This window comes from Zootermopsis nevadensis, unplaced genomic scaffold (genome assembly GCF_977971745.1).
Source record: "Zootermopsis nevadensis isolate Lab colony 2312 unplaced genomic scaffold, Znev_1.0 Znev_ptg000030l, whole genome shotgun sequence".
In the NCBI taxonomy this organism is placed as follows: domain Eukaryota; kingdom Metazoa; phylum Arthropoda; class Insecta; order Blattodea; family Termopsidae; genus Zootermopsis; species Zootermopsis nevadensis.
Window position 1 is genome coordinate 21,590,006 of NW_028259162.1, and position 12,560 is coordinate 21,602,565.

The 12,560-nt window shown below is 36.7% G+C and overlaps 1 protein-coding gene across 6 annotated transcripts in view; it reads left to right on the forward strand.

Moving 5' to 3' along the window:
* Sik3 (Salt-inducible kinase 3) overlaps positions 1–9,578 on the forward strand; it is a 59,700-nt gene extending 50,122 nt beyond the window's left edge. For all 6 annotated transcript variants that reach the window (XM_022077445.2, XM_022077443.2, XM_022077446.2 and 3 more), the window contains one exon: positions 224–9,578. In XM_022077445.2, the coding sequence (XP_021933137.1) occupies positions 224–2,100 (1,877 nt within the window). In that variant the 3' untranslated portion in view covers positions 2,101–9,578. The remainder of the gene's footprint in view (positions 1–223) is intronic.
* Positions 9,579–12,560: the final 2,982 nt, after the last annotated feature.

The following is a 12,560-nucleotide window of genomic DNA, read 5'->3' on the forward strand; positions in this document are numbered from 1 at the left end:
TTCATAGTAGATGTTGAGGCTAGTGTTCCATCCCAGAGTCTTGGTTTCAGGACTGGTAAAACTTCAGTAAGGATTTTTTTACATGTAGGTAGATACCAACATTTCTAAGAAACATGCTGCCTTTGTGATGGTATCTACCTGCAAGTCCACATGGTTTTACGACTCAATAATTTTTTTCTCAGCTTCACATCCCACATATGAACCATACTTTTGTATTTTATAGGATCACCAGTGCATCACCACCACCACCATCTCTTACCATCTAGTTGTAATGAAGCCAATAACATCTCTCTTTCTCATCATTTTCAACTGTTACATCTGCAACAGCAACACCAGCAGCAGTCCACGCCTCCACAAAATCAGTCTCCAACATTGAGTGCAGAATCTTCAGTGCTCTACCAACAGTTTCTTCAACAGGGCTATGCTTCGCCTCATTCTGCATCCTCTCCACGCAGCTCCCCAACACCCGAGGGTACCGTGGGCTCTACCAGTGTAACGTCCATTACTCAGGGCCTCAGTGGTCTCTCCACGAACACTGGCTCTATCACTCAAGGAACTCCAAGTTCAAATAGTAATGGTAGTTCGTGTGGTGGAGTTCTGAATCTGGCTTCAGCATCAATAACAGCCATGCCTCTTGATATGCGAGTTCAGTCTGCAGGGTCTTCCTCCCCACACCACACAGTTCACCTGCATCACCGTTCACCTGCCACAACGCCCGTCCAACATTCCCCTTCCAATTCGCCGGCACTCGGTATGATCCAGGAAGAGAACAACTCGGTTTTCCATCTGAACCATCGTATTGAATTGGATGATGGCGAATCAATCTTGAAAGGAAGAATGCATGTTGGAAACATTACTGTGGATAGGCGACAGTTCATGAATGCGTCTCGTCAAGCGCAGTTGTACAGTCCGCATCATCCGCAGATATCTGTAACAGATGAGATGGGAGGAGAAGTTACATTGGTGGCATGTTCGTCATCATCCTCGAGCAATTCCAGTACTGACTTGGCGCATCCGGATGGGAATGATAATCGAGGTGCGGATGGAATGATTGTGGAAAGTGCAGTGCCATCAGATATGGATTCTGTGTTGTCTTCAGTGATTTCTCACCATTCCTTCACTCATCCAGACATATCTGCACCCTTAAAAAAATTCCTGTACTCTTTCTCCCACGAAGCTGATTCAGTATCGAATTCTGAATCATCTTACTTTCCGCCATCTGCAAATACGATTCCTTCTCATTTTCACAATTCACCGCCAAACACCATTTTGCCTTCTTTTCTCATTTCTGGGCCTTGTGATTTTTCTAGGCCTTCTATAGTGAGAGGTATAGGGAAACAGCAGCACGTTAATAAAGATGCTGGAGAACAGTTGCAGCATGCTGTTAATAGTGAAACTGAACACTCATTTGATCGTCTTGAAAGTCCGATGCATCACAGCTCTTCACAAAAAAATTTAATCGGAAGTGCTGACTCCAGAACGTCATCTGAGGAACACCATGATGCTTACGCTCAACAAAATAATGCAGATCTAAGGTACACCTTGCCACCGTCATATTTTTTCACAGCACATGCCCGTAACATAGACCACTACTCAAGCGAAGATTCCTTATCTAATGACATGGAGAACTTTCAGCGAGTTCATCGAAACCACAGAGAGGAGGGCAGTGTACTGTATGAGAATGGAAAAAACATTCTCTTTAAAGATGTGTCTGTGTCGTCAGATAATGCTGTATCATTGACAGGCAGTGTTTTAGCATCTGATCTCTTACAAAAAACTTCTAGTGGTTCATTTAAACTGACCCTTTCAGATGTGTGTTCGCAGCTGAATGCCTCAGATATTTTAGGACGTGTTAAAAGACTTATAGATGCCCGTGCTCCTCCAAAATGTTTTACATTTTCTCATGGTGAAAGTGGAGACCCTGGAGAGAGTGAAGAAGGTGCTTTGGCACTGGAGTATCCTGGGGGAATTCAGATTGAATTGAGAGTGTTTGAAGATACAGAATGTGAATTGAAAGGCTTGAAGATGCGAAGGATATCAGGGGACCATCTTCAGTACAATCAGTTATGTCAGCAACTTATATCATGTATGACAGTATAAATTGTTTTCCATTTAGAACTAATTAGTGTGCAGCACTTGAAACCCATTTTATAACACAGGGTGATTCAAAAAGGACTTCACAACTTTGAAAGTGTATAGAAATTTATTCAGAAGGCTTACAGAATCGGTTGAGGTGTCATTTTGTAGCAAAACAAATCAAGTTTTACCTCAAACAGTCGTTTTGGTTCAATGTGATTGCCATTGGTGATACTGCAGACATCCCACCTGAAATCAATTTCTTGCCAAACATGATCCAGCATATCCGGTGTCACTTCTGCAACTGCGACGGTGATTCGAGCTTTGAGCTCAGTGAGATTGGCAGGTAAGGGTGGAACATACACACGATCTTTAATGAGACCCCATAAGAAAAAATCGAGAGGTGTCAAATCTGGAGAACGAGGTGGCCATGCTATCGACCCTGTTCGACCAATCCACCGACCTGGGAAACGGTTATTGAGGAAATCCCGGACTTCTGTGAGGTAGTGAGGTGGTGCGCCGTCTTGCTGGAAGTGAATGCGTCCTTTTTGGTCATCTTCGTCTAACTGTGGTATGAGAAAATTTTCGAGCCATTTTCAAATGCACTGCCGCTTGCGCTCGCGGTGACGGAATTCGGTACTACAGCACAACGTGAGTCAAACTTGATTTGTTTTGCTACAAAATGACACCTTAACCGATTCTGTAAGCCTTCTGAATAAATTTCTATACACTTTCAAAGTTTAAAGTCCTTTTTGAATCACCTGGTATTTTGTTATAAAATATTCTGTGCAGAAGTTGGGCACTACTGATGGTAGTATTATTTTCAAGAATTACGCCCTGCTGGTATTCCTGTTCAGGGTTTGCAAGCTAAAGTCTGAAATTTATAATAGACATATGCCATTTTGGTATTGAGAATATTTCCATAGTATTAACTAATTTGTTGCTGCAGTTGGGGTAGAAGGTGAAAGAGGGAGAGTAGCCTCTCAGATCAGATATAGATCTAGAAGTAGTATTACATATTCCCATTTCAGAGTGTAGTTAACAGCCAAGCACAGTTGAGTTCAACATTTTAATTTCTCTGTTTGATTTGTAATAGTTAATTTCTAATAAATTTATTCAAAAATTGATGATTGCCACAAGGCTCATGAATTGAGACAAGTTTCGATACTGTAATGCCATTATGTCTCTGTTTTGAAATTTATGATGCATTCTTTGCAAAGGACACAAACTTGCCTTGTATCTCGTGTGGTACTTAAACTGGTATATACTGATGTCTTTTTACTCATATATCTGGGCAGTGACCCTCTTGCCTCATCTTTCCATTGGCACTGCATCACTTTGATGCATTCCGCATACCTTGTGTTAAAGAGATTACTTAAGGAATAAATTTTGCTAGTTGATCTTCAATTTGACATTTTCATGGGAAAAAATGGAGCACCTTCACTAGAAAGAGTGTTATGGTATGTATAAAGTGATTTTGCTTCTAGAACTAGCTTCCTTTCACAAAATCATGCCCATTGACTTCAGCTGTCAGTTTCTAACCATCATATGGAACATTTTTTTGAAGAGGACATTGAGGTACTAGATTGTCTTGAAAAATATGTTGTTAGTGTCTAGCAACTATCTTAAAAAAATTATTTGGCGAAATACGTATCTTTGCTACATTATTTTATTCTACCGCAAAAAAGAAAAATGTTTCCTCGGTTTGGGCGCAAATTGTATTTTGCAATAAGCATTTAGAGGTAGAAAAGAATAAGCGAGTTGAGTCAATATGATGTTTGTCTACTTGAATAAGAATGATGAGAGTCTAATCTATATTTTTTCAAATATATTTTTGTATTGATAATTCTGTGTGATATAAATTTCAGCCTGTTATATACTTCTAAACATTCCTGCAAGTTATGGATAACTAGACTGTGTCCGTAATGTGGAGTGATACTAGTGATAATAATATTTCAATACATGTTCTATAGTAACAGTAAAAGTAAGCAAATTGTTTGTATTGCAGTGTGACTTTCATTATACTCGCCTGTTGACTGTCCCCACGCATTGTGAGTACAGTGGGGATTGGAACAGAAAGTGTGAATGTCTATGCATTTATGAAGTATGTGAATTGGAAAAACATTACTGCAACACAGTATACCATGTTTTATCCATTATTTGTGTAGTGCAGAGAGAATTGGTACTTCCATGAAGCCTTAAGTTACAAAATGTGCAGTAACACAAACCTTTGAACTGTCTGAAAACAGATTACCCATTGAGTGCTTTGTATAGAAACAGACAGATTGGTGTTTGATAAAGACATGCTAGTACCCTCTCTATGTTCTTGGGGTGTACATTTTAAGTCCTTTGTACTCTATCAATTGGAGCAAAGCAAGAACTGATTTTTACAGCTGACTTGTCTGTAATAATATAATCTGTTATTCATACATTTCTGCCATATTCACAGATGTAAGTGTATTATGGCTTTCACTATAAGAATTTTGGAGAGGGAATTTTTTAAAAATATTGTCTCTTCTTTCATCCTTTGCCTAAGGTGGTTCAATTCAAAGTAAAGAGTTGATGCTAGATGTGTCTCTTCTCACTTGTCATTTAATATTTATTTTATGGGTACAGGTAAACCTTGATTTGTGCCAATTCAGAATAACGCCGCTTTTGAAACCAGCAACTCAAAAAGTGAAAAAGAAAATATATTTTAATATTATTTATAACGTTTTACAATGTTTCTCATACTGATTCTTATACTAAATCGTAATTCTTACTTCGCCAATTTTGAATAAAAATTATAAATACAGTCACCTCTGCACTCATTGCGAAGTAGTTGCGAGATAGTCTCCTAAAAATCCGCCAACATTGCGCAAGAGTCACGTGAGCATTGGTCAGTCACTCTTCACGGTGAGTCATTTGTGTTCAGCCTGATAAGGGAGTAAGGAAAAATGTGCTCAGTTTGCTTCTTGTTGAATGTGCTGAAAACTGTGTTTGTGTTGTTGCTCGACCACTATTCTGCAGTAGCAACTGTTTTATATTTATAAATTGTGGAAGAGCCACCATGTCTGGTAAGAGAAGTGAATGTGTTGCTAAAAAGTTGCGTAGGTCAAACGCGTTAGAAGATACGTAATTCGTAGAGTAGAAGGTGGTGATACCCGTCGTAATGTGTGTAGAAGTATGAAGTTGCCTCCTTCCACTGTGACTACCATAATGAAACATTCGTACAAAATAAAAGTCAATGCAACAGGCTACGAGAGTAAGTGCAACGCAAGTGAGTTATAGCAGAAGTAAGCTTTTAGAAAGGAGAAATTACTGTTGCTATGGGTGGATGACATGAATCGAAAAAACATTCCCTTGACTGAAATTGCTGTCACAGATAAGGCGAAGTCAATTTTTGAGGAACTTAAGTCGTCAATGTTTGGGTGCCGGGAACGCATGTCATTGACTTCCCATTGATTTACATTATAAAAAGAGTTTCAATTTACACCGGTTCGTCCAGGAACGCATCCCCGGCGTAAATCGAGGTTTACCTGTATACAAGGTTTAAACTCCAGAATTAACAGGCTGCCTGCCAGACTTTCATAGTGGGGTTAACAGTTTAGCAATATGTATGTTTATTGTGAAGATATGGCCAGTCAGATCACATGTTAGCAGTGATGCACAGTTAGTAAAATTTAAGCCTCATACTGGGTGATGCAATAGAAACCTGTCTGTGGGTGATTGCTGATTGTCTGTATGATAAACTCATCTTTTTTTGCGTTGAGAATTGCATTTCATTGAGTCACCAATGAATTGGATCCCTTTCTGGTAGAATTCCATAGTCTGTCAGTAAAATTACATCATCCAGCTTCACTTCAACTTCTGACTGGAATTTGTCTTCTTCTGAATCTGAAATATTTTAAAATCATAGGGGGGGGGGGGGGGGATTCAGATTGTATGGAGGATGTTCACATCTCTCCTATTGAATGCACTGTTGTCCATATTTGAACATTCCTAATTGCTTAATCTCAGTAGTTGTACACAGGCATTCTACCACTGATGGAAACCAGAAGTCCATGAATATGGGGCCTGGTGATCAAAGAAAACTGTAACTGAAGATTTTACCACTGAACGCTAGATTTATTTTTTATTCTGATTCATAGCTGTGGTACCTAGTTCCATCATCAGCCAAGAGAAATCTCAGTTTGCTGTAAATTGCATTGAATTTGTCAGGAATAGATGGGTATTTTTTCTCCATATGTAGTAAACTTGGCACCCACATGCAACACTTCTTGCACTGAAGTTCATGCACTGATATTTGGTTAGCTGCTACGGAAAACATCTGCTACCTCATATTGATATTTCTGTAGGTCATAGTTGTAATGTTGGCAAGCACTGTGGAAACACATGACAGTTTTTGTCATGGTTTACCTGCTGATAACTTGTGTTGAATTTCCTGCATCCTTCAGTGAGTGTCCACTTGCTGACTATTCTCTCCATACAGGAAACTCCTCCTAAGACAGAGTTTAAACCAAACATTAAAACTCAGTCCTGAATGACATTAAACATTAAATAAGGCAAGTTAACATACTCACTCTCAAGACAAAATCAAACACTGTCACAATATGCCCCCTCTACCGTGAGGGGAGGGTTTAGCAGAAGAGAGTGTTACTTGTTCTAGAGGAAGACCAGACAGCACATGACTTGGGGAGAGAAACTTGCTTGAAATTAAACGTTGGTAGCCTAATATATCTTAATCCTCTTGCCTTTGCCAACTTAGGAACTGGAAAATGAAAGATGAATCAGAGCTGTGATGATCTTTAGTTTCTCAATTGTGGCATGACTTCCAGGAAGTGTTGCGCAGTTATAGACTCCAGTTAGAGTAAACAGCTCAACTGCTAATGGATTCTGTATGTGTGAAAAGTTTCTGTTGAACTTTTGTCTCTGATAATCACCCTTAGGCAGGTTTCCCTTGTTGTTACAAGTACAGTAGTAATGAAATCTTTTTGCATCTCTGTGGGAATATGGCCACCTCATAAACTTTCAAGCCAGGCACTGACCACCATTTCATGAAGATTATGGCTTATTTTCAGCCAAGGTCAGGTCTATCATCTCTTAATCTTACTATTTACAGCATATTTATGCAGGAAATGGTTACATAAATAAGGTAAATAAGAACACTGTTGATTAGAAGGGGGAATAATTTGTAACATTTATTTATTTACAGTAATGAATTTGTGCTCTTAATGAGAAAGTTATTATTCATATTCAGTTACTGGGCAGATCATATATATTAAAAATACATTAAATTATACTTGATGCATGTTGGTACATACGATCTCAAAGAAGTATGTTATGTACCAGTCTGTTGATGGAAGTAGATGCAAATCGTTGCATATATGTAATATCAACTCAGTGGATGAAATGATGGAAGTTTATTTATGTAGTAAGGTGATAGGCATTGATACAATGGTTAACAAGATTTTAAATTATTTCTGTCTTTGGTATCTGAAATTGTAGTTACAGAATTATTGGATAACTGACTCCACCACTTCACATTAAACATGTCATAGAGCAAAGTTTTGTGATTGGTGCTCTTCATATGAAAGTAAAAAATGTTCTCTGCTTAAATTTGTTCATAATATGGCACACTTCTATTTTAAGTTTTCTGACAATGACAGTTCCTTTTAAGGTGTTAGGGGCTGGTAATGGTTCAAGATAAAGCAGTCTCCTAAAAGCCTGCAAAGGAAATTCCATTTAGGATAAATGGCCTTGGGTGGAAGTGAACTGATTTCTAGAATGTGATAATTACATTCCACACATGGACCACCAGTTTCTTTTTGTTGTTAAAATTAATGTTACAATTATCAATGCAAGACCAATTCCAAACAGAGGGTAGTTTTTGTAAATAGAAAACAATACTTAAAACTATGTATATACTGTTATAAATAGTCTTCTGCTATGAATGTACTTTAATTGTAAACTGCAGTTGCACAAAGTATTTAAGTGTATTATAGGAACTCCATCTTCAGAACCTTGGTTTTTGTGCAACATTGACATGGCTGATCACCTGAGGGGATTTTATAAAATACAGATAACATTAGCATGGACAGAGTTTATTTGCTAACTGAAAATGTTATCAAGAAGAGTAAACTGTCATCATAATTTTGTCACATAATGTACATCAATGACAAGTGTCGTTTGAAAACATGATAGTAAGGATAATTTATGACATGACTGCTTGTATGGGGCAAAGTACAACTGTTTGACAAAATTAAAAATAACAATGAAAAGAACATGATCTAATTTAAAACAATGTAAAGCTAATATAACTGTTCACAATGGCCACTGCATATTGTGATGGGCGCTACTTGTAATTCACCGCAATGTGCAGCATGCCTGTGTTAATGGCAGTAACATCTTTACAGTCAGAACTGTCATCAGTAGTCTTTTCTTTTGTACAAGCTTATTTAACTTCTTGACACTGGAAGATTTAAAAGAATTTATGTAATCTTAAAATCAAAATTAAGTCCCATGTTGTTGCATTGACTGTTCAAAATTTAATGTTAGAATAACCACATGATACAACTCATATTGTTTCCTGCCTTACCGTATACGTTCAGCATGGGCCATCCTCATCCTTAGCAAGTTGTTGGGTTTTTCATAGTTTATAATAAGTTAATTGCTATGACTTAACCTTGAAGGTTTCTGTTGAAATGTTAAGGAACTGTTATTAAAAATCTGTATGTCCCGGCATCGTACGTTGTGAATTAGGTCCTTATGTATCTGATTTCTTGTATTGGTTTATGTTCTGGAGTTGTGCTATGCTTTTTTTAACCTCTGAGTTACTATATTGTTTCATGTTGTAATTGCTTATCTTCATACTTCCTGTTTCTCTGTGCCTCATTTTTGTTTTTCAAATGCTGTTTTATTGAGATGTTTTATTTTGTAAGTTTATTCAGATGTTTTGTTTCTGTAAGATCAAGAAATGTTTGTAACATTTTTACTGTTATTGTGTACTATTAGTTCTTCATATGGGGTTTGTCCTGTTACCTGTGTACTTGTTCCTTTTGCCTTGTTTTGCTATCCAATCTCAGCTGTCGGTTGCATACTAATTTTCCCATTTTTATCCCTAAGTGCATAGCTGAGTACCCATCCACCTTATATCCATGTCTATTCCTGCGTGAGATATGTAATTACATTTCTTCACTATTTTTCTAATCAGTTATTTTACCTTATTTATTGTATGCAAAAATGTGATAATTTTCTTTAATATTCATGAACCCCCTTTTCTAGCATGGTCATTTTTTCTGTTCCTTTTCTCTTCTATTCATAAGAATGTTGATTATTTAATATGCAGACTGTGTATTATGAATTATCCTGCGTGTCATTATTCTTCTGATGTGTTGCTTGCTCTTTGTACATAGCCTTTAGTGATCTAGTGCCTATTTGTCCTGTATAGGATTCTTTAAAACTTCAAATTACCTGAGGAGACAGTACAGTTTCAATTAAATGTTGTAGACACATCTGCAGAATATGAGGATGTGATTTCTATTAGCTTACTAATTTTTTCCTTGGGATTGTGGTCCTTAAAAAACACAAAACAGAGGCACACTGATCTGTAAATGTGACATAAATTTCATTCCCTGTCATGCCCCCTTCCTGACAATGATTTCATGAAATATTCTGTATAAAATTTGGTATTGGTTACTACATCTTCCAAAATTCTATATTGAAAAATAACTCCATGGAAGTGAGAGTCCTTGTGAAGATAACAGTCTTTCAACTAGTCAAGAAAGTCCCCATCTTTTATGGAACTCTGAAGTTCATTATCATATTCACAAGTGCGTGCCTTTAATTTTTATTGCATCCAAGCCTCCCAAAAGAAACATGTTGGAAATGGAAGCATAAAAGCTGTGAAGAGAGAGAAGAATTATGCATTGAAAGGGTAGGTACATGCATATGGTATATTTAGCAGAGTCCATGATCTCATTCATGAATTGTCACATTTGTGAACGTTTCAAGAATGTGTCCCTTGCAAACATTCTTGTATCTCAGCTCATCTAATCGGAATATGAGAATAATTACCTGTAATCCATCACAGAACTTTTGTCATGTGCTTAAACTATGTAAACTTCACCCAGTAGTTTTTAGATGTGTGAAAGTGGTCACCTGATCTGGCAAAGTATATCCATGGGTTAATAAGCCTCTTTAAGTATAGAAGTCTTAACATAAAAGAATGGTTTTTCTCAAAATTATAGATCTTTCTGATAGATTGAAATCTTTACCTACAGTCTCTAATTGCCTCTATGTTTAGAAATTATATAACAACAGTTGGCATCCATTCAATCATGTGGTGGACAGTGAACCTGAATCTTAGTAACTTCAGTTCTCTTTCATGAGACAGAGGTCACTGTACTTCCTTGAAATATTGCACAATCATCAATCTTCACTTTAAAAACAGTATTGTTAACCAGAATGTGCCTAAAAATCAAATTACAGACCAATGACTTTTAGGGTCATTAAACGTGATATTGCAATCTGTAATTTGCAAACTGACAGTAATTTGATATACAGTGTGATGGTGCTAATTTCTTGACAAATTTGGTTTTTTCACCAACATCTTGTACACAAATTTTATTAATGTTATTGTAAATACCATTTAGCAGCCAATTCTTCCTAGTTAATGAATTAAATTTTGTTTTTTAAATCAGGTGTCTAATTATGGGCATTTCTAAATACAGTGCATTCACTGATGAAGTTGAATGCAACTACACTTCATGGCTTCAAGCTGGAACTGCATGGCTCACCACCAAGCACAGTTCCTGCTGGGAGCCAGGAAGTGGCAGTTGTGTTCACTGTACTTCTCATATAGCTAAATTGAAATGAAGTGGTGGAACAACTGTAGTTTCTGTTTACTCTTATTGAATAATGTAGTTCTCATTCACTATCCAGGTACATAAGGATGGAAGTATTTCATTACCTGTGAAATTGATATTGTGTATTTTTACATCTTGATTTTTAAAAGGTTGTGATTTGTGTTTGATACAAACATTCTAATGTAGTATTCAGCAGTAATATAATATGAGCATTATGTTACGTGCTATGTTGTATTAGTGTCGGCCTTAAAGGTTTTTAAGTAAGTTCACAATTTGTAAAGTCCTTGTTTGTCTCAACCTCATATAGATGTGAAGAGTACTAAAAGATTATTTTCATTAGAATCATTGTGTTTATTAAAAGTTATCATGTATGTGTTGAATAATTGACAAGTTGCTGGTAATGAAATTATAGTTGAAGAGATGTCTTTTAAAATGACCATTGTGCATTTTAGTTCCAATATCTTTCAGCGGTTGGTTTGCTAATTTTGGGGAGGAGGGAGACACAGGGACAGAGTGTTCATGTTAACCTGGCTAACACTTTGAAAAATGAAAAATAGAAACTTATGTTTATGGTTCAGTGGTACTCCATACACTAAACACATCACAACTTGTCATACAAAATACATTGTTAGTAAACTTCAACCAACCCATCACAGGTGTTGTTAGCCACCTTATTTAGGCTTACTTATATCACATTTCTCTTGATTTTAATTGTGTAACCTTTGATGTACTGTGATTGTGTATCATGAGCAATTATGTGTGATGTGCATGCTCAATTGCCAAAATTTTCACAATGCCCTGTCGACCTCTGGATTTGGCTAACACTTTTTAAAAGTCACATTCTGCCACATTCCTTGCTGTTAATAGATGTGTAACAAATGCACCACAAATTTCCATGCCATGTTCAAGTGAAGAATGGACATGAGGGAGACCAAGTTGAAGATGAGAACAAGCTAGGAATGATATGTCAGACAGAAGGAAGAAATTAGGAGGAGGAGTGGTGGGAAGACAGACAGATCGAGAGGCTTGGTTGTCAGATGACCCACAGAAAGGCACCATTTTAAAAAAATCTGAAGTTAAGTGAAGCTGGTAAAAGTTTGTCCACTGCATTCTGACCTTTGTAGACCATTTCTTCAAAGAATTACAAAGACCATAGTGGCTGTTTAGAGGGATAATCCATAATTTTGTCCCTAATCATGTAACTTAATGGTTCATTATCCAAGTGCAGATTATACAGATCACCACGAAGTTAAAAACTGCATGATCCACTTTGTTGCAGTTCTATCTACAAATAATTTTGAGAAATTGTAATTTTACTATAAGCAGTATGTGAAGAAACATTTTTATAAAGTATACATTTAAATAAATTGCAGAGTATTGGCATAAAATGGCAACATTATTATTATTATACATACAGAACTTTATACTTTGATACATAGATTAATTTTATAACTGACCAGCAAATAGTTTCACATTAAAAAAAATAGCTTACAAAAGTAAACAAAATGTCAAATCTAATGTTTAAATTGCGTAAAGAGTAATTGTGACTGCGTGTACTGATCTCTTTAATGCAATGAGAAGTATCAAATATATCAACAGAACTTCAAAACTGAACCAACCACTTTTACACACTTGTCA